Here is a 26,022-nt window from a genome sequence, read left to right on the forward strand (position 1 = left end):
CTGTAGGAGATGTGCAGGAGGCGGCTGATCAATGTTTCTCTCTCATCGATGTTTCTAACTCTCTATCTCTCTCCCTTCCTCTCTGTAAAAAAAAAAATCAAAAAAAAAAAATCTCGTTTACATTTTTTGAAGGAGAATTCTAAATTTAAAGTCTTTGAATAAGGATCTCAAACTCATTATGGGGGGAGCAAAAGTAGGCTTACAGTTATTTCTATGAAAAATACAATAATTAATAAATAACATAAAAGTAAACTCTGTATTTTGCATAGTCACAACTGTAAACCTACGTCTGCCCCACCCTGTATATGGAGACCAGAAAGACAATCTAGAGTTGAGTAGGTCTGAGACAATGGGGAGCTGATAGGCTTAAGGCAATGATAATTTAAGAGCATGCTATCTAAAGTCATTCAAGTTAATTATTATTTTTTATCATCAATATACATAATATTACATATTTTCTAATTAGTATAAATCTATACAGCTCTATGGTTCCAAGCCTAATAATTTTTATACTTTAAACATATATAGGAGGTACCAAGATTATGATTCTAAAAGGCTTTCCTAATCCCCAATTTTGTCGACTATAAATGGGGTTAACAAGAGTACTTATCTTAGAAGGCTATTGTGAGGAATAATTGAAATGACTAATGCAAAGTGCCTAACATATGCTTGATAAATGCTTAACATAAACTATTTCTGAAACTATTATACTCATTCATTACCTTTATTGTAGCCCCTAATAAGCTCTAATCAATTGTAAGCTCTCCACATTTTCAATCTCGTCACTTATTTCCTCTGCACTCGAAGAATATTGAAGTTTGTTAACCCTATCTCCTAAATACTGACTTATCAAATCTGTACCCTCATTGTCACTGCCTTACTTTAGTCTCTCATTATTTTTGCCAGGAGCTTAATATTGTCCATGTTAAATATTTAGTTACTTTGATTTAGTTTGAAAGATGACTAGAGCTCACCAGATTCAAAGGGGAGGAGAGTGACATGAATAGTTAGGGTATGGGGTTTTCATTCTAAGCAAAGAAAAAAGCAATACTCAGGGGCATGGGCCCCCAAGGAAAAGCCTGCTTGGAAGTGTAAGTCTTTTAGCAAGAACAAATCCTGAGTGCCTGAGGAGATTAGACAAGGAGGCAAGGCCCAGACTAGGCCGGGTCATAGACTTCTGCATTGCCCGTGGAAGGTTTTCAGAGCATGGTGAAAGGATCATGCCTGCATTTGAGAATAACCACTCAGGTGTAGTATGGTGAAAAATGTACTCAGTGCAATGGCAAAAGGAAGTTCAAAGGTAACAGGTAAGGACTGTGCCCATGAGGAGTTGAAAACCTTGTTATATGGAGTCAAAATACACAATACACATGTAAAAATAGTGAACAAGCCAGTACAATGGTAAAACAAATTATGGAGAGAAGCTTGTAGCTGTTAGAAATAAATACATCACAGATATGAGATCTGAGAAAGAAATGGGACACAAGTGATAGCGCTTGAAGGCTACAAATAGGCAGAGAAGAGAGGACATTCCAGGTGGGATAAACCTTTATGCTGTTTTAACTCAAATCCCAGCTAAACTTCATAATACTTAGACACTCATCTGTTTTGGGCAAATCTACAGGAACACAGAAATAGAAGGCCAGCTGTTGGCATTACAACAGTATTCCTGAAATTTGGTAAACATATAGCTGGCCAATAGTATTATGGAAAATAGTGAAAGGCAACTAAAAAAACACCTAAAAAACAAATAAGTACTCTTGATGACCTTGTATTTTAAAAGCCCCTCAAAAAATATCTTCACAGCTTAAGCCACAGGGCCACTTTAAAAGCAGAGATTGAATCTCTTCATTCGGGGCCAAAGTTCAGATTCTTAGCTATAATCAAGACACTGGAGAAAACTGCTGGTATGTAGCTTTACTGCTCCATTAAGACAAGAGCTCTGTAAAAGAGCAGGGCCTGCACAGACTGCTTTTGGCCCTGGATCTGTTAATAGATACAAGCCAGACTCCTTTAGAAGCCAACTGGTTCTCTGAAGCCCAGGGATTATCAAGAAAGATCTGTAAGGGGAAACGGCGTGGGGGGGCGGGGGGGGGAGGGCAGGACAAAGGTGGGCTAGAGGGGGCCAATGGGGGGGGAGGGGACATATGTAATACTTTCAACAATAAAGCTTAAAAAAAAAAAGATCTGCAGGTGAGGTTGGCTATCCTCCCCTACTTCAGTGATGGCAAACCTTTTGAGCTCGGTGTGTCAGCATTTTGAAAAACGCTAACTTAACTCTGGTGCCATGTCACATAGAAATTTTTTGATATTTGCAACCATAGTAAAACAAAGACTTATATTTTTGATATTTATTTTATATATTTAAATGCCATTTAACAAAGAAAAATCAACCAAAAAAATGAGTTTGCGTGTCACCTCTGCCACACGTGTCATAGGTTCGCCATCACTGTCCTACTTCATCCCTCCCTCATTATTTCTTTCTCCCTCAACCTGTTTTCAATTACCATTACTCCACAGTCCTTTGCAATTCATTAGTATTTCAAAGGAAAAGGGTATGGGCAACTACTAATAACTATGGATCCTGCACTGAGTCTTCGACATTATTATGGTATTAACTCACTTGATATTTAATGACCCCATGAGATAGGTACATCATTATGCTCACTTTGTAGATGAGAAAACTGAGGCACAGAAGTTAAGTAATGAGACCAATCACACAACCAAGAGCGGTGAGCTGGGACTTAAACTCAGGCAATTTGGTTCCAGAGTCTAAATATCTAACCAAATGCAATTCTACCTCTCACACTGAAATGCTACTTTATTCTTCTAACATTCCTAGTTCTTACTAAAGATCTTAAACTAGAATATAAACAAATTGTTGCTATTTAATTATGGTAGACTGAACCCAGGCCAGTAAGAAATCATGCAGTTGCTAGCAACTAAAACAGAGTGGTTGGTCAGCTCACATGGTAACCTCAACTTTAGAAAGATGCTTTAGAACCAAGAACTTTCTTTTTCTACAAAGTCTTTTTCAAAAGACTTAACCCCATGTCATTAGAATATAGGAGATCTGAATTTGAGTTCTGGTCTGTCATTTATTAGCTGAGTAGTCTGTCTATAGGAGTGTGGGGGGAAATCCTATAACCTAACAGATTTTAGTGTTTGTTGGTTTTTAAAAGGGATATTAAGAATATTTACTCTATCCACATTCCAGGAACACTGGTGGGTCAAATGATATATGAAAGTGCTTTGTGAACTGATAAACAAAACACAAAAGTCACTGTTTTATTATTTGAGATATAATCAATTTTCAATTAGGTTTCAGAAACAGGGAAAAACATCTATGCCCTTCTTCATTTTAATGACATAGAGATGAAGTACCTGGGATAAATACCAAAAGAAGATGATTCAGAGAACCATGAGAAGTTTATGGAAATGCAGTTCTGTTTCTGGGAATAGCACTGTACAATCCAGTATCAAATAGCTTAAGACATATGTAAATGAAACAGTTGGTGCAGAATAAATACAGTAAGGGAACTTTAAAAATTTACAAGTCTAAGCCTTATAATTCCCAACCCTGAGCCTTCTTAGAGGACCTAAAGAGATCACATAATAAGCTTAGTTATGGATGTCATGGAAAGCTGGACCTGGGCCTTAAGTACATAGTACTCTAAGTACCTGTGCTTAGAGTATAAAATAAAAAGAGGTATTCAAGAGATCAACCGTAGAAATATTTCTAGGTATCTAGAAAATACTTTTATGTATATCCCTTTGTTCTCTGTAAAGCCTTTTTTGTTAATAATCGTGTTAATTAATCTACATAATGGTTAACTAAAAGAGTATATCATATTATAGACCAGATACATTCCTTTTTGTTTTGTTTGCACTAGATACATTCTTAAAGTCATTTATGGCAGGCAAACATTTTCCTATTTTCTAGTTTTCTTAGTTTCTAATTGCATTTCAGAATCACTCTCATTTCATATTTTCTAGATATTCTAATTACAATACAAAGAAGGTAAAAGAGGCAAGTGGGAAAAGAAGAGAAAGGTCTTGATCCCCAGCTTGACAACAGCAGGCTCACAATCCACCATTTACATGTATCTCAACCAAGTACCAGAGAACAATTCTTATATTTCTGGAAAAAATCCAAGTATACACTCTTAAGACCACATGTTCAATTTATTTCACCATTTCTCCCAATTCAGTAATGCCAAATTTCTGTGTGGTGAATCACTTAAATTAACAACATTCTAGTAAGTTATTTTTTTAAATAGGTTGCTACTCTGAACAGTGGTTAAGTACCAGGAGCTGTCGTTTATTGGGTTGCTATTCTGCATTAGGTGCTTCGCATACACATCTTCATTTGATCTCAATGGTCCAGAAAAGGAAGTATTATGATAAAAATGTGCTACTCCAAACTTCAAATCTAATAACAAAGAACATCTGAAACTAATGTAATATTGTGCCAATTATAATTTTAAAAAAATATAATAAAGAATAATTCCTTAAATCTTCATATAACTTTGGGGCATGAAAAGTCTTACATTGATATTTTCTAACTGCAGTAGATGTACTGTATAATATGACTTCACATCTTCTGACAAGAACTTCACACTGAATCCTGTTTCTTTAAACAGCATCTCCCGGTCGTCTTTTGTTGGCCAGTACTGTGCACATTTAACCTAAATTTAAGAATATGTATATATATATATTTAGAATATAGACATTATAAAACCATAAAAAGTTGGGGGTAAAAACAAACCACATACATAGATACTATTTTTTTCAACAATCCAAATCTAAGACCAGTAACACTATATTTGATGTTTATTTTAATCTGATGGGCATTTTATAAGGGCAGGTTTGTAAAATGTTCCTATAACATATATATAAAAGTCATAAACAGGTATCATACTCATAAAATAAAAATGAACCTGTCATTTCAAAAGCATAAAAACATAGAGTAACATCATACTGGCAATTCCCTTTATGTTTCCAAAAGTACCAAACACTTAGAAGAATCTTGTATTCAAACAATATTGAAAAGGCTCTACTTTATAAGTAGTTTCCATAAATATATATGAATCTACTACTAAATGCTACATATGTAGAAATAACACTTCATATTTACTTACTAAAATTAAGTCAGACAAGAGTATCAAAAGGTAACCCACCTTTACCTAGAGTTATTACCTTTTGGCAGAACTACTAATATGAAATTAGGTTTGTGACAATAAAAGCATCTTCCCAAAAGCCAAAATTATGAAGCCAGTAGGCTGAGGCAAGGTTAGTCATTTCATTACTAAACCGCATCATTTTAGAAAAGAAGACTAATTAAACTAAGAGGAACAGAGACATGAATAAATAAAATAGATCATTTCTTAAGAGGAAAAGAAGAAAAAATAAAATTAAAAAAGAAATGAAGTGACAAATAGAATTAGAGAGACATTGTGATAAATATAAAAAATGGGCAAAGAAAATCTAACACATATATAATAGGAGGACCCAAAGAACACCAAAGCAAGCAAGAGAACAATAAATAATAAAAGTGTGATTCAGTAAATTTTTCTTTAAAAAGAGAAAAAAATATTTCAATTCACATAATGAAAGAGGACACTATGCATCTGGAGAAACTAACCCAGAATGCCCATCGTAAGACATATTTAGGTACAATTAATAGAACGTGGAAAAAAAAATCCCTTGGGTAATCTAGGTTGAAAAAAAAAAAGTGACTTATAAAGGAAAAACAATAAGATTTCCATTTGACTTTGAAAGTAATTTGAATGCCAGAAAGAAATGAAGTAATATATTTAAGTTGCCCAAAGAAAAGCTAATGTAAAAAGGAGTTCATGTCTTGCCAAACTGACTTTTAAGTATTATGACAGCAGGTAAACTGTTATCAACATGTAAGAAATCAGGGACTATAATATAATGCCTGTGAGTCCTTCCTTAGGATACACCAGAAAATGACTATAGACAGAACAACTGGAAAGACAGTAACAAAAACTGGTGATGAATATTAAATACACATTTACATGTAGAACTAAGATTTCTAGTCTATGGCCATACCACGCTGAACGCGCCAGATCTTGTCTGATCTCGGAAGCTAAGCAGGGTCGGACCTGGTTATTACTTGGATGGGAGAACTAAGATTTCTAAAGGGATATAAGAGAGACTCTAGTATGCTATATATTCTGACAAAGTAGGTAAAACATAACACACACACACAGAAAGAATGGAGAAAACAAAAACTTTTAAACATTTTTCAGGAATTATTTTGGTGATGGAGTTGGTACTGTTTTTTAGGACTAATATTTGTGTGAAATTTGGGACAAAGTAAATGAGTCGTTATAAAATATTCTACATCCCTAGTGTCTTTTGAGAACCAGAATGGAAGGTAACACATATAAAGTAGAACAAATTAAGCCAACCCCTATATTCCTAAATTTAATTTGGAAATATTAGTATGAACTCCTGAGGTATTATTATCTTAACATACAAACATTTTTTCTCTGGCTCTGTTCACTGAAAAGCTTTAAAAACAATGACCAACCCAGTAGCAAGGCTCCTTAAAGACATGCCTGAGCCTGGCCGCTGTGGCTCAGTGATTGAGTGTGGACCCAGGAACCAAAAGGTCAGTGGGTGGATTCCCGATTAGGGCACATGCTGGGGTTGCGGGCTCAATCCCCAGTAGGGGGCGTGCAGGAGGCAGACAATGGATGATGTTTCTCTCATCGATGTTTCTATCTCTCTATCCCTCTCTCTCTAAAAATCATTAAAAACATATTAAATTTAAAAAAAGAAATGCCTGATTCCCTGAAAAAGAGTTTTAAGATGAGCCTTCAATATGTAGTTATTTCAGATAGCAAGAAGGCTATTAAGGACTCTTAGGTTTGTTTTAAAAGGACACAGGGCCCAACTTGAAGAGGTAGCAGGAATCTCTTCAAGTAAAATGAAATTAATAAAATATTTTTTAATCCATGAGTTCATAATAATTGATATGCCCCTCCCTAAGACTAAAAGAACCCTAACTGGTCACCTGTTGAGGACACTAGGGAATCAACTGTTTTAAAAACTGCTTTTTCTCTATAAAAGTGGTCAAGTAAATAGAATGAAAAAAAAATTTTTAATATAAGTATTTCAACATAAACTCAAAAAGGAATGATAAAATTGCAGTATCACTATTTTGTAACCCCCTAAACGAAGGAACTAAGGATTGAACAACAATGGCTGCTAACATCATAAAAAGAAAGATAATCAGACATTATAGACCTCTTGATAAATAACACATTACCACCTATGAAGTAATCATCCCCCAAATAATTAAACATGAATCCTCTTAAGTGTCTAGATCCAACCACCATAAATATGATCTCCAATTTTTGGTGGCAATCTTATCTTATTTATACAGTAATAATACACCAAAGTTTAAACATCAGATTAAAATAAACATCAAATAGCCCTCCTATTATGAGGGCTAAAACTAATAAAGCATCTAGTTTGCAATGCTGCTCAAGCTGTTCAAACTGACAATGCCATTATGACTTAATTTTTAAATCATACTGGAAACCATGAAAAATCACTGTAACTGATTGTTGGACATTCTGGTATGTCAATGCCACTTCAGAGATAAATTGGAAAAATTTTCACCACCATAGAAAACCAGCAACTATAAATTTAGATAACAATAAGAATCAGGAATCTGAAGTAGAATAGTTCAAGATCTTAAGGCTGAAAGAGACCTTAATGATAATACTTTCCAATGTGCTGAGCTGACAGAAAATCAACCTAAAGCTGCAGTTAAAAGACTTAACCTACGTTAGAGCAGTAATTAGCATTGTGTTTAGATTGTAATTCAAATTTTAAAAATTTCCCTCTTACTATCTCATGACTGAAGAGCCAATAATAATCTATAAAGATTTTAAAAGTCTCATCACTTTAATCTTTCCTAAAACTTCCAAGATTTTTTATGATAATAAATTGTAAAGATTCTACTAAAGCCTAGGTGTTCAAAAGTTTTATGTCTACTCCTAGTTAGTATTTGTTCCATTATATTTATATCTTTGAGGGTAGTAGTCTGCAATTGTTACTTAAATATTTAAGGTAAGAAAGGAAAAGCATACTTTAGTTCTTTGTATAAGAAACACCACCTTTTAGCAATTAAAGCCCAAAAGTTATGAATATCACGAAAGAAATATGAAAACATTTATAAGTTAATGATCACAAGCAGGACACTAAGCTATAAATATTAATTATTACTCACCGATTCTTTCTCTACAACTCGGTTTAGCATCACAACTGCTTTCGTCTTTTGCTGCCAAACCATGAGCCAGAAATGACAACCTGTATTAGGAAGTGGACCCTGTAAGAACAGGGAAGAAAAAGTAGATTAAGAGAAAGGTGATGGAGTAAGGCTTGAGGAAAACTCCTTATATTATGCTTCTGGTTGAGAACAATGTATTGGATCATAATTGGTAAATGACAACTTTAAATCCACTTGAATTTAAAAATATATCTGGGTCTGGGTCTGGCTGGTGTGGCTCAATGGTCAGAGTGTCATCTTGAGCACTGAAGGGTAACAGGTTCAGTTCCTAGTCAACAGCACATACCTGGGTTGTAGGATCAATCCCCAGCCCTGGCAGTCTGGGCATATGCAGGAGGCAACCAATCGACGTGTCTCTCTCACATCATGTCTGTCTGTCTGTCTTTCTCCCTCCCTCCCTCCCACTCTTTTCCTTCCTCCCTTCCACGGTCCCCTGAAAAAATATTAAAGGAGTCCTAGCCGGTTTGGCTCAATGGATAGAGTGTTGGACTGAAGGGTCTCAGGTTCGATTCCAGTCAAGGGCACATGCCCAGGTTGCGGGCTCGAACCCCAGTGGGGGGCGTGCAGGAGGCAGCCAATCAATAAATCTCTCTCATCACTGATGTTTCTATCTCTCTCTCCTCTCCCTTCCTCTCTGAAATCAATAAAAACATTTCTTTAAAAGAGGGAGTTTGTGCAACCACTGACCAACCAACCCAAGTTAATTACAAAAAGAATGCCAGAAAAAGCAGAAATTTCAAAGTACCTAAACCACTATAACTGTTCATCTACAAAACTATAGCTTGTGTGACTTCAATAGAATTAAAAGGGGTAACGTAGTACAATAATGCCATGAGGAAAAAATAATCATATTACGTACTTCCAATTATCTTCACATTGTGTAGCATAGGGCGGAAAAAAGGACAAATAAGAGATCAAAGATCGTGCCCAAATTATGACTAATTTTAAATAAGTGAAGGTAAAAAAAAAAAATGAGATTTCAATGTACCTAAAGTAACTCAGCATACATTAACCTCAGATGACAGGTGGTAGAGTGGTGAGTGAGGGTCAAGTCAGCCTGGAGCTTCAGCTCCACAAGGAAAACAAGGTGACTCAACTAGTACCAGACTGAAAGCATCTGTACGACAGTTATAGTCCCTGGTATGTAGCAGATGCTCTTAACTATTATTTGAATTCATAAACTCTAAGCTTCTAAGTTATTAAAATACTAGAATTCTAATGAGAATCCCAAGAATCCCTAATGTTGGAGGATACTGTCCTCACTCAATATATATTATCTACTGCTTGATCTAATTCTTTAAAAAAAAACAACCCAAAAAACATGAACACTGAAAATGGTAAAAAGAGCAATGGGTAAATCCCCAGAAAAAAATAATACCTTTTCTTTAAACTAAAAAAAATGGATGAATCAACCAACCAATGAAGTCACTCCTAGTGTGCACCTACACACACACACCACATTCTGTTAGTAGTTTTAAAAGGGGATAAAGGTTTATCTCTGAGCTCTCCCTCTTACCGGCAATACTACCAACTTTCTTCTGTAAAATGAAGATTTATACCAATGGGCTGATACGTATATGTTTTTTAAATTCATAAAACTCAGAGGAAAAGATGATAAAAAAGCAACAATACAGTCATAACAACTGAGGTTATAATAAACATTTAGCATCTTTAGTTTCCTCTATCCTTTGAAATATTTTCTGAGTATGTTCTCTTTCCAATGTACTAGGTTCATGGGCAAGATCAGTCTCAGTCTTCATAGAACTTACAAAGGAGAAGAGAAGTGACTTGGAATGTAAGGAAGCACAAAAGCAACACCACCCAATCATCCCTGGTTGGTGTGGCTCAGTTGGTTAGAAAAGATTCGATTCCCAGTCAGGGCACAGGGCTAGGTTATGGGTTGATCCCCGGCCCTGGTACCAGTACAGGTGGGAGGCAACCAATTGATGTCTCTTTCACATTGATACTTCTCTCTCTCCCCACCTCCCTTACACTCTCTAAAAATATCAATGCAAAAAATATACTCAGGTGAGGATTGAAAATAAACAAATAAATAAAAAAAATACCCATTTCAAATTAAAAGACACACAGACAGAAAGTAAAGGGATGGAAAAAGATGGGGGGAAAAAGCAGCTGTGGTACCAATACCTAGTATCAGACAAAACAGACTTTAAAACTATTAACAAGAGACAAAGAAAGGCCCAGCAATTCCACTTCTGGTTATTTATCTGAAGGTTATTTAATTCTGTCATAAACATATATGCATTCCTGTGTTCACTGCAGCATTATTTACAATAGTCAAGATATGGACACAATCTAAGTGTTCATAGACAAATGAATGAACAAAGAAGATGCGATACTATATACAATGGAATATTACTCAGCTATAAAAAATAGGAATAAAATCTTGCCATATGCGACAACATGGATGGACCTAAGGGGTATTATGCTAAATTTAATAATCCATAGAAAGACAAATGCCAGATAATTTCACTTACATGTGAAATCTAAAAAACAAAACAGAAACAAACTCCATAGATACAGAGAACATTTTGATGGTTGTCAGATGGCCAGGAGGTTTGGGGGATAGGTGGAAAAGAAGAAGAGATTAAGAGGTACAAAATTCGAAGAAGGAACCCTGTAGGTTGCTGGGTATAAAAGAAAGACAAAGACTTTTTTCTTCAAATTGAAACTCTTTAATTCCGGCCTGAAAATTATCCTAGAAGGAAATAAAAAGAGGTTTCCTTTAAACATCTAAAAAAAAAAAAATAAGAGGTAGAAATTCCAGTTATAAAAACAATCACAGGATATAAAATACAGCAGTCAGTAATTTTTAATAATTATGTATGGTGAAAAATGGACACTAGACTTATCAGGGTGATCACTTTGTAAGTTATGTAAATATCCAATCTCTATGTTGTACACCTGAAACTAATGTACATTAACTGTAATACATGAAAATTTAAAAAATATTTTTTAAATGATTTAGGATAATTATTGTTTTCTATTTTTTAACATTACAGTTTTTCCAAATAGAAAGTAAATTTTTTAACTCTAAGTTTATCGAAAAATGTCATTAATGCTCACAAGAAAAACTTCAAATATTACAGAAAGGCAGAAAAATGGCAAATAAAAGTCTCCATTCATAATTCCCAGAGACTGACTAATGGTGTATGTATAATGTATTTGGCCAGACCCTTATAGATTATTTTAATTCTATTATTTCTGGTCCTATGCTATCAAAATTAAATTGCAACAAACATCCAGGCATATATGTTGATGTACATGTTTGACAACTGAGTATTATAAACTTTTAAGTCTCTGCTGTTCTGCCAAGTGAAAAGTGGTAGCTGATTGCTGGTTTAAATTTGTATTCCCTATTTACTAGAAATATTGAGGATCTTTTCATATGTACATTACCTACTTATCTTTTTCTTTGAACTGTGAGTTGATGGTCTTTACCAGTTTTTTCACAGATTGTTTCTCCTTTTCTTTTTGATTAACAGGAACTGTTTTACTTCAAGCAAAATAAAGTAATTATCTTTGGAATATTTAAAAATCACTAACTAGAGGAAATGACATCACTATTAATTAAGTATATTATTTAATAAATAAAGGTTACCTGGTATAGGTAAACCAAAATAATTTCTATTATCTCAGAATGGGAGAAAAGTAGTACTGAAATATAGGTGTGGCCAATGTACCAAGAAGCAATCAGGCAAAAATGCCAAAGGGAACCGCCAGGCTCTCTGGTCTCCTAGTCAGTCCTCTGCCCTGAACAAAGGCCCAAGGGCAGGACACCATCTCGGGCGTGTGCATACTCTCAAAACATATATGCCAGAGAGGGGAGGAGCAAAGAGCTCTTTCAAAGGGTCTCTGGATATCACACAGATTATATGAAGAGAAATGGAAAAAGTTAGTAAGAGATTAACAAAGGCTTTGTATCAAGTATAAAGCAAGGAAGATAATTTGCCTGAAAAGAACTGACTTGAGCAATTTCATTAAAAATGTTTCCTTCACAGAATATATAACATTAAAATTAATTTTACTTTTATCTTAAATATACAAAGTCGTAAAACATCATAATTTCTATAACTCATTACATAACATAGCAACAGAAGAAACTGAAATAGCATTTCACTTCCAAAAGAAGTCAATCATACTTTTATCTATGTTTTAAAGTCGACAATCACAGAAACTGCAGTCAGTTATTTGCTCAACCTCACACCACTTGCCTGTGTTAAGATGTAACTCCTTTGTGCCTCTTCTATGTCCACTAAGCTGGCATTAATATAATCATTTTCAGCATTTTGCAGTTTAACACGACTGTGATCATCTGAAAAATAGAATAAGCCATAACTGTTATTTCAAACTTGTCATTTCCATTTTTTTAAAAATATATATTTTATTGATTTTTTACAGAGAGGAAGGGAGAGGGACAGAGAGTTAGAAACATCGATCAGCTGCCTCCTGCACACCCGCCACTGGGGATGTGCCCGCAACCAAGGTACATGCCCTTGACCGGAATCGAACCTGGGACCCTTCAGTCCGCAAGCCGACGCTTTATCCACTGAGCAAAACCAGTTAGGGCTATTTTTAATTTTAATTTCTAGGTATCCTATCTAATAAAGAGGGAATATGCAAATAGACCATCAGGCTGTCACAAAGATGGTGGTGCCCATAGCCACAAGATGGCGACGCCCAGTCCCCTCAGCCCCGCTGGAGTTCCCCAGTCCTTTCAGTCCCGCTGGGGGGGTGGCAGGTGCGCGGTGCGGCAGGACCCGCCCTCAGCCCCCCAGGGCCAGCCTGAGGCATAGGCAAGCCTCAGGTGTCAGCTGCCCAGCCGCTCAGGGCCACCCGAGGCTCAGGTAACCAGGGCCGGCCAAGGCTTGCACTACCGGCAGTGGCAGCAGCAGAGGTGTGATGGGGGCGTCGCCTCCCACCCCTGAGGGCTCTCAGACTGTGAGAGGGGGCAGGCCGGGCTGAGGGACACCCCCTCCAGTGCATTAATTTTCTTGCATTGGGCCTCTAGTTTATAAAATGAAAGAGAAAGAGAACCCTAAAAATTCCACCAAAAAAACCTACTATAAATGATAAGTAAATTCAGTAAAGGAGCAAGATATAAAATAAATACTCAGAAATTGGTTGCATTTTTGTACATCAATAATGAACTATCAGAAAAGGCAACTAAGCAAAAATTCCATTTACAAATGCATCAAAAAACAACCTATGAGTAAATTTAACCAAGAAGGTAAAGAACTATATTCAAAAAATTATAAGATACTAAAGAAAGAAACTGGAGAAGATACAAATAAATGAAAGCATATACCATGTTCATGGATTGGAAGAACTAACATTATTAAAATGTCCATACTACCCAAAACAATCTATAGATTCAATGCAAATCCTATCAAAATGCCAGTGGTGTATTTCACAGAACTAGAACAAATAATACTAAAATTTATGTGGAACCACAAAAGACCTCTAATAGCCACATCAACCTTAAAGAAGGAAAATGAAGTTGGAGATATCATGCTACCTGATATCAAACTGTAATACCAAGTCTATAGTAATCAAAACAACTTGGTACTAGCATGAAAACAGACATATAGGTCAATGAAACAGAATAGAGAATGCAGAAATAAACCCATGCCTATATGGTCAATTAATATTTGACAAAGGAGACAAGCACATACAATGGGATAAAAGACAGTCTATTCAATAAATGGTGTTAGGAAAATTGGACAGATATATGACAAAAAAAGTAAACCAGACCACCTTCTTATACCATATAAGGATAAAGTAAAAACAGATTAAAGACAATGTTAAGGAGAACCAAGATGGCGGCATGGGTAAATGCCAGTACTCGCCACCTCCCACAATTACATCAAAATTACAACTAAAATACAGAACAAATATCATTCAGAACTGCCTGAAATCTGGCTGAATGGAAATCCTACAACTAGAGAAGTAGAGAAAAATACATCGAGACTGGTAGGAGGGGTGGAGGCGAGGTACAGGCTAGTCTGACACCCACGATGACATTTTTTTAATCAGATGGGATATCTAGGCCAGGGGTCCTCAAACTTTTTAAACAAGGGGCTAGTTCACTGTCCCTCAGACCGTTGGAGGGCCGGACTATAGTTTAAAAAAAAACTATGGACAAATTCCTATGCACACTGCACATATCTTATTTTGAAGTAAAAAAACAAAACGGGAACAAATACAATATTTGTATTTGCATGTGGCCCGCGGGCCGTAGTTTGAGGACCCCTGATCTAGCCTGTGGAGGGCCCAGTGAGAAGCAAGGGGACCCAGCCCCACACCAAACCTACAGCCCAGGGTTCCAGAGCCGGGAAGAGAAGTCCCCAAGCTTTAAAAACCAGTGGGGATTGTGGCTGAGTAACAGAGGAGGAGGAGGAGGAGGAAGAGGAGGAGGACGAGGACGAGGAGGAGGAGGAGGAGGCGGCGGCAGCGTGGAACAGGCTAACAAATCTCAGATGGAAGGGGAATGAGGGGGTAGGAAGAGATTAACCAAAGATCTTATATGCATACTAGAGGCCCATGTACCAGTGGGGTCCCTCGGCCTGGCCTGCGGGGATCAGGCCGAAACCAGCTCTCCAACATCCCCTGAGGGGTCCCGGATTGCGAGAGGGCGGTTCTCTGGTGACGCACCCCAGAATCGGGCTCCCTCCTCTCTGGTTCCGGATGTGTCACCGAAGTACCACACGTGCCAAGTAACCACAGCTCGGCAGCTCCTGCATTGAGCGTCTGCCTCCTGATGGTCAGTGTGCATCACAGCTACCAGTCATATGGTTGAACGGTCGGCTAGTCACTTAGGCTTTTATATATATACATATAGACTAGAAACCCGGTACACGAATTCGTGCACCACTCGGGTCCCTCAGCCTGACCTGCGGGATAAAGCCAAAACCGGCTCTCCAACATCCCCCAAGGGGTCCCTGATTGCCAGAGGGTGCAGGCCAGGTCAAGGGACCCCACCAGTGCATGGTCAGGGCCGGGGAGGGACAAAGGAGGTTGGCCAGCCAGAGAGGGACCGTGGGAGGGCTCCAGGGCGTGTCTGGCAGGTCTTGCTCCGTCCCAATCGGCTGGACTCCAGCAGCAAGCTAACCTACCAGTTGGAGTGTTTGCCCCCTGGTGGTCGGTGCACATCATAGCAACTGGTAAACTGCCCCCTGGTGGTCAGTGGACAGCATAGTGAGAGACTGAGCGGCCTTAGCATTCATGAGCATATTACGTTTGATTGGTTGAATGGCCGACCGGCCGACCAGCCAACCAGACACTTAGCATGTTAGGCTTTTGTTATATAGGGTATGCATTATCTATAGACCCCGACAATAGAGTGGTGAAGGCCTCGAGTAGGACAGAAGCCAGGTGGAGAGAGGCAATGGGGGGGACATCTCTAATACACTCAACAATAAATATTTTTAAAAAGGCTTGATGTTAAGACTCGAAAGCATAAAATTCCTAAAAGGAAACACAGGCAGTAAAGTATCAGACATTTCTCTTAGGAATATTTTTTCTGATATATCTCTTCAGGCAAGGGAAACAAAAGAAAAAACAAATGGGATTACATCAAACAAAAATGTTTTTTGCACAGCAAATGAAACCATTAATAAAATGAAAAGACAACCTACTGAATGGGAAAAGATAGTCACCAAAGAAAAGGGTTAATATCCAAAATTTATAAAGAACTCATATTACTAAACAACAACAAAAATAACCAACACAAAAAAACAGTCGACCAAAGTATAAACAAAACACAGTAACAGGAATAAAGCACCTGCCTTCCCCTAAGTAAAAGGATCATTTAGATTCCTGGTGCTTACGACCTAATAGGCCTACGTACAAAAATAAAAAAATAAAAACTGGCCTCAAATTGATGAGACTAGATTTCTATAGTACCTATATCATTTTCTTCATCCCTCAATAGGCCTGCATTCAGCTACTGTAATCCCACTTAACTGTTGGAAATACATTGCAAGTAGCCCCAGTGAATACCTGAAACTGTAGCTAGTACTGAACCTTATGTATATTTTTTTCCTATACATACCTATGATAAAGTTTAACTTATAAATAAGGAACAGTAAGTAATTAACAATACTACTAATAAAGTAGAACAATTATAACTATATACTGTAACAAAAGTTATGTGAATATGATGTCTCTCTGAGGGCTACCTGGTGACTAAAGGGTGGAGAGCATCTTCAGTGTGGAGTCACTGGACAAAGGGATGAGCTCTGTCCAAGTGGAATGGAACAGATCGAATTGCATCAAGCTACCCAGGAGGGCGCACGATTTAAAACTTACCAATAGTTTTTTTTCTGGAATTGTCCATTTAATATTTTCAGACTAATATTTGGACCCTAGGTAACTAAAACCTCCAAGTAAAACTGTGCTGAAGCGGGGGACTATTGTATATTTAAGTTACTTTTAGCACTAAACTATATTTAATTAAATGCTAAAAATAATTGAAATACAATTGTAATATTCCAATTTTTTCAAAGATAACCAAAGGTGCATCATTATTTTGGTAGTATTACAGTAGTTCAGGTACATTTCTAGAAAATTTTTAAAAGTAAAAACAATCTCATAGATTTAGAATTTATGCCAATTTAAATATGTTGAGTACAAAACTTTACCTGGTATCATTTGAATGGAAAAAGAAGAAAAGCATAACACAAGGAGAGTAAGCACATGCATAAGAACAGAATTAACATTAATTTAGAAATCTAAATATACAACTGTCAGAAGCAGAGAACTGAATTATAAACTGAATACATATTTGACCTTTAACTATAGAGGATAGCATATATTATAAGCTGCTTTCCTCAAAGAAATCAATACTAGATAAATATTTTCTCTTTCCTACTTTTAAACTAGAAAAACTGTTTACATTATGTCCATGTGAAAGAAAATATTATATGGTTTTAGTTTCACACATCAATTTATGTGAGATGTTTCTGCTGGACTGCACCCAAGATCTCTGTAAATATTAAATGTCATTTGCCAACAGGAAAAACTTAGATCTTGTTATAGTAAATCACTTATACTAGTGTTCTCGGAAAGATGATGTCAGCAAGCACTTTTTTTTTTAAAGTCACTTTTTTTTAACAGTTTAATCACCCTTTAACTGTTATATTATGTGAGATAGCAAAAACGTCAGCTACCTAATTAATAAAAAATAAAGTCCATATATCTCCTAGATAACACGTATCAGGAGAATACATACTTTTAATCTATAAAATTCAAGATTCACTAAAATATAACACCAAAGGAATGCACTGCCTCATGTTGTAATCACAGAAAGAACACAAACCCCAAAGGTTAATCATATCTATTGCACAACAACAAAAACAATTTGGCCAACAGAAGCAAGAATCCACAGAAACGGGAAGGTTCTCTCTAGGGTGCTAGGAATTTGGTTATGCTGCATGCCACCATCCCAGACACTCCCACAGCTTTGGAGGGGGAAAGCTCAAAGAAAGACCTTCAGCAGTCTATTTTTAAGTGCTTGACACCCTGCCTTCAGGACTCTGAACTAGAATCTACTGTTATTTTCCCTCTAGCTTTATAATCTACACCAGGTGTCACTCCAATTCATTAAAAACACCAGACTCACACTCTGTTAAAACAGAGATCTAGACAAATGTCAGAAGAGAACAGGGTGAAGGAGTGGGAGAACTGGATACAGGAAGGTGAGGGGATTAACTAAAGAGCATATATGCACAGCCCAAGGACACAGACAATAGTGTGGTGACAGCCAAGGGCAGAGGATGTGGGCCCTGGGGGGAGGTAAACAAGGGTGTGTGTGTGGAGGGGGGGGGGGGGGTGGGTATGAAGAACATCTGCAATAGTGTCAATAATAAAAAATTTAAATTAAAAAAAGTACATATACTTTTTTTATGGGGACACCATCTGCTCTTAATTCTTGTCACTGAGTCATGAAGAAATGCAATACCCAATAAAACTGTGCTACATAAGTTGGATACAAATTAAACAAATGTCTGATGAAGATTCCGTCACCTCCCACCCTTGAACAGTTATGTTTTCTGAGAAATGGTTTCACCTGTCAAGAAATGACTAAACTCTAGCTGTGGCCTGAGCTGACAATACAGATTTGCTTCCTCTTTCAATACTGTCATAGTAAGTTAAAAAAAAAAGAAACTAACTAAAAAAAAAAACCCAAACCCTCCAGTTTCACCTAGTGTATAATTACTGTAAGAAATCTCTTTTTGGAAAGTCTATCATGTCAAATAGAATGGAGGATTCACATTCATCATAACTACCCTCAACAGGTTACACCATGGCAGGGGTCAAGAATAATTACCATAAAGTGAAAGGAGAAAACCTAAGTTTGTTTGACTTGAGACTACATATTTCCCATATTACAGGGCCTCTCTTGGATACATCCAAGTTGGTTCTTTTACCACCTTATACTCATACCCTGAGCTCTTCCTTGGCATCACCTTTCATCCTGTTCTTCACCTCAGGTATGATTTCCACCTTCATCTATGTCAAACAAACCTTACTTCCTTGAAGATCCAGCCCATGACCTATTTTCTCTTTTCTCTATACAGCCTCTATGATGGAACCCCCACTGTGATGGTTCAATCTTTTTTTTAAAAGACCAAATAACAAAAATTTACTTGAAAAATCCCAAACCTGCCAGAAGTGGCACTTTCCAAGCCCTAAGCCGACCATCCTTACCAAGCTCCAAGGGACAATGAGTTCTCCCTACATGCCCCTGACCTCCACACCAAGCTTGCACACCCATACCTCAGGCCATGCTAGAGAACGCCAGTGTTCCCTTCTTCTAGGAGGTATTACAGCCCTGGCCAAAGAGCTGGGTGGTAGTGCTCTGGCATCACAGGAGATGATGGTGGCCAGAGCAGAGCCCCTTACATAGATTGAGAAGAGATAATGAGGGAAAACACACCAAATAGGGCTTCCTGAAAAACCGCAACTTACCCCTTATACCAAAAAGTGGCTCCCATATAGAAAATCCTGCTTCCCAAATAGCACAAGAATCTATAGGAAAGAAAAAGACCAACAGCAAGGCTGGGCTGGTCGTATGGCAGAACTTTGATTTAGAAAAGCTAAGAAGAGTGTGAGCTATGCCCCTCTCTCTTCCTTGTCCAGCTGCCCAGAGCCTGCTCAGACACTGGCCCCAAGGGGGAATCTGAAAATAAGCAAAGCAAGGTCGTCTTTGGTTCTGAAACTTCTCCATTACAATGGCAAACACAGCCTCCAAAGTCCTACTCGGGCCTACCTGCATGGAGCAGGGTATTCGTTGTGAACCCAATTAAAGCCAATGCATAAGATAAGTAAAAAGGCTTTGGAGACCAAGCCACAAGAAATCCTATTACTACATTTATGAAACTAAAACTGGGGAGCAGAGTGACAGGAGACACCCCTCACTCCATCCTTAACCTACGTGTCTATGGCCCCAGATGGTGGTCCCTTGTAGCCTGAGGAGTGGGTGGTTTCAGGGCTGGGAAGAAAGGAAGGGATCCCTGAGCAGTAAGTTAGGTCAGGCAAATTCAGGATGATCTGTTCTTTGCATTTAATACTTTCAACACTCATAGAATTTTCAATCAACAAATATATTTTAGGAGCCAAGCAACAGGCACATAAAAACATAATTTGTTTAGAACTTTTTACAAGAAAAAATTATATTAAGTAATAACTTCCAGTACTTTATTGCATTGTGTTGTGGGAAGAAAGCTGGCCAACTGATGCCTGCCTGAGTGAGCAGGCCTGGTGAGATGAGTAGGCTTTGCTACATAGGTAAAGGAAAGGATGAATTCCAGCAGAAGGAGCACACATAAAGAGGAATAAAAGCAAATGGCAGATCATGAAGAACTGGCGAATTCAGGAAGGCTAAAGATCTGGGTAGATGAGGGAGGTCCCAAAACATGGTGAGGCCAGGCTCTGAAGGGAGGGCCTTATGTGTTGTGCCACAGGCACAAGCAACCTCAATGAAGCTCTTTAAAGGACTAACACAATGTAATTATTTTCTTGTAAAAAGTTCTGAACAAATGATGTTTTATCTTTATGTCACTGTTGCCTGGCTCCTAAAATATATTTGTTGACTAAAAATTCTATGAGTGACTGAAACAGGAGGAAGACAACTTAAAACACTGATGCACTAACAGTTTAATCAAAGGGTGGAGTACTGAACCAAGCAGTGGCAGTGAGAATGAAAAGCGTTGCTAATGAAGCATTTCCCAGGTAAACACCATACTGGACTTGCTAGTAAAGCATATGTTGTTTCGGAATCATCCTGTAGGTTCAATCTTTTCCAAATAGGTTAACTGTCTTTGATGACTTCAACCTCTTTCAATCCATCATGATTTCAAGTTCCTAAACTTCATAGAACAATGTCAATTGATTAAATTCTGTAGAAAGAATACCTGGGAAGTATCATTAATATAGTGTGGAACATGGCAACTTTTCTCTTTGATAGATTGCATAAAATAAATTTCAGGTTAATATAATCAGGAAGCATCTCACCGTTCTCCTAGAAACTCAGAATCTTTCCCTCTAGTAGATAGAGAGCCTAAAAAATTGAGGGTAGAGGGAGTTGAAAGAATGTTACTTTCCTTACATTCAAAAGTCCATGGACACCATACAATGTAGATAAAATATTTATTAAATATCTTCTATGTTCCAGGCACTGTTTTAGTCACGTGGGACCCATTCATACCCTTGTGGGGCTCACCTTCCTAAAAAGGGAGATAGTAATAAGCAAAACAATGATGTAAATCTAAGTAATAAATGCTATGAGAAAAATAAATAGTCAAGTTGTGCTGGGGAAGTGAGCAGGTTGCCACTGTAAATAGGGTGGTCTCACTGAGACAGTGACATTTAAGCAAAGACTTGGAGGTCAATCATATGGATATTTTGGTTACGAGTGCTACAAACACATAGAAGAGTGAATGCCGTAAGGTGGGTACATATCTGATGTGTCTGAGGGATACAAAGAATGTGATTTGAGCCCAGTGAACAAAGGGAAGAGCAGCAACCTGCAATTTAGGTTCAGAGAGTTGAGAAATCCTGTACTGATGCATTAGTCTCATTTCATTAGTCTTACCTCCTAAATTTGACTATCAGAGAAAAGGGGTTTTTACTTCCATTTTCTCATAGTACCTAGTACAGTGTCATAACAATTTAGGTTAGTAAGTGTTCAAACAATGTTTATATAATGAATTTCAGAAAATTTTCATAACAAATGTTAAGCTGTGGTAGAATTTTGTCAGAATGACAAATCACTATTAAATCATTCTGAAACATAAGCAGGAAATGAAACTGTTAACTGATTTTGAGAGTAAACTAATTCAGCAGGCAGAGAGAGAGAGAGAAAGAGAGATCAGAAAGCTTTAAGACTTTTTAGTATAGATTCTGAAATTCTGTGGTACAGATTAAAGAAAATGGGTGAGGGAAGGCTAAAGGGCTGTAAGATGTGTATTCTGATATCTACTCTGGCTCTACCAGCATATGTGACTACAGACCAGCTATGATTTATATTGAAAAGAATAAGCTACTACTTGAGAAACATTATTAGTATCCAAGTTCCTTAGACACTATAGCCTGTGATAACTGGGGCTCCTGGGGTCTCAAGTTTTCTTGTCTGTAAGATAAAATGACCAGAAAGGACCAGTCCTCTATTATTTTTACTGACTGACCCTCATTAATACCCTAAAAGTACTGAAAGGAGTTTTAGGAGGTAAAATAGGCAGGTTTAGGGAGTTTTAGAAATAAACAGGGTCCATGGGGGAGGAAGGCTTGGAGCCCATAGGTGAGGTTTGGAGCTGCCAGAAGGCATACATACACAGAGAAGAAAAAAAAGAGGTGCCACAGGATAAGGGGAGAGGAAGACATGCATTCACAAAAGATAGGGAAAAGCCACAGGGCATGGGGAGAGAGAGGAAACAAACTTTCACAGAGGTCAGAGAAATGCTGACAGATGAGAGAAAGAGGAAAACAGATTTTCAGAGGAGATAGAGAATTCTACCACTGAAGGGGGAGGGGAAGAGGGGGCACTGCGTGGGTTTTGAGCTTTGGAGCTGATATTCTACCAACTGGAAGGCAACAACAAGAAACAAAGAACTGCAGCCTTTAGAAACCTTAGAAAAAAGGAGCTTAGTGGGTCCCCCTTTGGGACCCCCCCTCCACGTGAGAGTCTGTACTTGTTTCCAACAAATTCCCACCCTTTTCATCTACCACCCTTTGTCTGTGGCTTCATTCTTCAAATCCACCCGGACAAGAACCTGAGAAAGAAACCACCTGCTCAAGAAAAACCACCAGACTCGGTATCAAGTGTAAAACTCCTTGAAAAGTCCTATAATATCTTAAAAATTTACAGGAATTTAAAATTTTTACTTCATTATGTATCTGTACGTATGATAATATATAGACAACCAACCTCCCGCCTCCCCAATTCTAAGTATATCTGATGGTCCTGGAAGGTGCACCAGGTTTCCTCTGACTTTAAGTACCTTCCCTGCACACACTGTTCCTCCACCCTCCAGTCCCAAGTGCAAGTGGCCTGCAGCAGAGCTTCCCAAGTAATGAGCTGGGCTGCACTAGGGGCCTCTGTTAAAAAGATGCTTACTGCCCTGACCAGTTTGGCTCAGTAGATAGAGCGTCGGCCTGTAAACTGAAGGGTCCTGGGTTCAATTCCAATCAAGGGCATGTATGTTGGTTGCGGGCACATCCCCAGGGGCGGGGGGGGGGGGGGGGGGGATGTGCAGGGGCAGCTGGTCGATGTTTCTCATTGATGTTTCTAATTCTCTATCCCTCCCCCTTCCTCTCTGTAAAAAATCAAAAAAATATATATATTTTTTAAAAAGATGCTTACTACTATGGCAACATTTTGATCCACTTAGCCCCTGGGGCGGCAGCAGGCTCCACCCATTTGCAGCCTTCATTGTTAGGGTTAATTACTTTGTAGCTAGAGACCCTGTCATGTTCACCATATATTCCCATTACCTATCCCAGTGCCCTTGCCCATCAAATTCAGAAACCTAGAAAGCCTCTGGTATAACCCATAGAACTTATTCCAATATTCTTTTTTACATGCATTCATTTGTGTGTGTGCAGTTGTTGCAATTTTATCACATACTAGTATGTAGACCAGGGGTGGGCAAACTTTTTGACTCGAGGGCCACAATGGGTTCTTAAACTGGACCGGAAGACCGGAACAAAAGCATGGATGGAGTGTTTGTGTGAACTAATATAAGTTCAAAGTAAACATCATTACATAAAAGGGTATGGTCTTTTTTTTTTTTTTAGTTTTATTCATTTCAAATGGGCCCGTGGGCCGTAGTTTGCCCATGGCTGATGTAGACTCATGTAACCACCACAATCAAGTCCACGTTTTATCACCACAAAGATCCTCTGTGCAACCCCTTTAGAGTCTTGTTCTCCATCTCTACAATTTTATCATTTCAAGAATGCTATACAAATGAATCACACAGTATGTAAGCATTTGAGATTGATGTTTTTACACAGCATGAGTCCTCTGAGATCTATCCAAGTTGTTGCATGTATCAATAGTTCATTCATTGAGCCCTGAGTGGTAGCCTATGTTATGAATATACCAGTTTGTTAACCTCTTGCCCACTGAAGGACATCTGAATTGTCTCCAATGTGGGGCTATCACAAATAAATCTGTATGCTTTCTGTGTAGACATAAGATTGCAATTCACTGTGATAAACATCCAGGAGTGAGCCCTGGCTGGTGTGGCTCAGTTGAATGTCAACCCATGCATCGAGATGTCACTGGTTTGATTCCAGGTTGGGGCACATACACAGGTTGCAGGCTCAATCCACTGTCATGTGGAGGGCATGCAAGAGGCAGCCTATAAATGTTGCTCTCTCTCTTTCAAAAATAAAAAATGTCCATGAGTGCAATTGTTGGGTTATATACGGTAAATCTATGTTTAGTTTTTTAAGACACTGCCAAACTATTTTCCAGAGAGGCCACATCATTTTATGTTCTGACGAGCCTTGCATCAGATCCAGTTTCTCTGCTTTCTCAGATCCTTGTATGAATATTGTAGTCCCATTACTTTTCGCTGTTCTAGAAGGTGTGTAGTGATCTCTCATTGCCAAGGCAATCTCTCATTGCATTTCCCTAGAGGTCAAGAATATTTCCTTAGAGGAGAAACCAAGATGGCGGCATAGATAAACACCCGAAATTGCTGCCCCGAACAACCACTTCAAAAATACAACTAAAAGACAAAACAGACATCATCCAGAACCACAGGAAGGCTGGCTGAGTGGAAATTCTACAACTAGAAGGAAAGAGAGGGGCACACTGAGACTCAGAGGAGGTGCGGAAGTAAAGTGCAGAGGTACGGAGGCTCGAGCGTGTGTGGAAAGGGGCTGGCAACGGAGGACGCCGGTGTCTTTTGCAATCGGGAGCGAGGCACAAGCTTCCGTCGGCCCTGACTCCAGTTCTGGGTGAGTCTCTGGGGATTCGGACTCATATGGGGAGAAACTGGACTGTCTGGCAGTGGGCGGAACTCGAGGGCAGCTTTCTCTCAGAGGTGCTTGCAGCGATTACCAGGACACTGAGACCCAGGACCTCTTAGGGCAGGGCTGAGGATCAGCCATAGCTGTTTGCTCCGCCCTGTTGATTCCCTGAGACCCTGCCCCACCCAAGCTGTGTGCAGAGGGTTTTGCATATGAATGCCCTGGCCCTTTGCAATCTGAAAATTACCTAACAAACTGCAGCTGGGTCAGAGAGACCCAGAACATCCAAAAGAAGGCCCAAGGCCCCACAGCAGCTTGCATTGCTTCACAGCTGGGCCTCATCTGGGCACCTCCAAATCCTAAACAAGGAAGAGAAACCTGCAGAACTCTCCATAGCTCCTGCTGGGTAGCCTCAGGCAGAAGCTAAATTAGCACCTCCTTAGAGATCCAAGAGCCTGTATACCCAGTGGTCAGAGTGGGACCATCCAGATTACAACTCCCCAGATCCATAAGGGACACACTCAGGGGGCAGACTCAGTGAGCACATAAGCCCCACTGAAGCAAGTCTCGCCCCATAAGGGTGTCTTCAGCACAGAAGTTCTCCCACTGTAGACACAGCTGATTCTCACAGCCAATTGGCCTGGAGGTCAATTCCTCCCAGTGATACCTACAACAATCAAGGCTTAACTACAACAAGACTGTGCACACAGCCCACAAAGGGGTGCACCAAGAGTGTCCACCCCAGGTAATTGGGAAGGCTGAGCCACTGGGCCCTATAGGACACCTAGCACAGAAAGCCACTCTATCAACACAGGGAAGCATAAAAAATGCAGAGACAAAGAAACACATCACAAATGACAGAGATGGAGGAAAGCAAACTACTGGATATAGAGTTCAAAACCACACTTTTAAGGTTTTTTAAGAATTTTCTAGAAACCGCCGACAAATTTAGTGAGACCCTCAAGGATATGAAAAAGGACCAACTAGAAATTAAGCATACACTGACTGAAATAAAGAATAATATACAGAGATCCAACAGCAGACAAGAGGATCCCAAGAATCAAGTCAAAGATTTGAAATACGAAGAAGTAAAAAACACCCAACCAGAAAAGTAAAAAGCAAAAAGAGTCCAAAAATATGAAGATAGTGTAAGGAGCCTCTGGGACAACTTCAAGCATCCCAACATCTGA

General features: G+C 38.5%; 1 protein-coding gene across 4 annotated transcripts in view; it reads right to left on the minus strand.

Moving 5' to 3' along the window:
• PTPN2 (protein tyrosine phosphatase non-receptor type 2) overlaps positions 1 to 26,022 on the minus strand; it is a 69,190-nt gene that overhangs the window by 18,112 nt on the left and 25,056 nt on the right. For 3 of the 4 annotated variants that reach the window (XR_009454161.1, XM_059706699.1, XM_059706698.1), the window contains exons 3-5: positions 12,565 to 12,665; positions 8,270 to 8,368; positions 4,551 to 4,688 (exon numbers count right to left, since the gene is read on the minus strand). Coding sequence is in view for 3 of the 4 variants with exons in the window: in XM_059706699.1 (XP_059562682.1) it covers positions 4,551 to 4,688; positions 8,270 to 8,368; positions 12,565 to 12,665 (338 nt within the window). In the remaining variant the exon portion in view is untranslated. The remainder of the gene's footprint in view (positions 1 to 4,550; positions 4,689 to 8,269; positions 8,369 to 12,564; positions 12,666 to 26,022) is intronic. The other variant, XM_059706701.1, reaches the window with a different exon arrangement.

This window comes from Myotis daubentonii, chromosome 8, assembly GCF_963259705.1.
Source record: "Myotis daubentonii chromosome 8, mMyoDau2.1, whole genome shotgun sequence".
NCBI lineage: Eukaryota > Metazoa > Chordata > Mammalia > Chiroptera > Vespertilionidae > Myotis > Myotis daubentonii.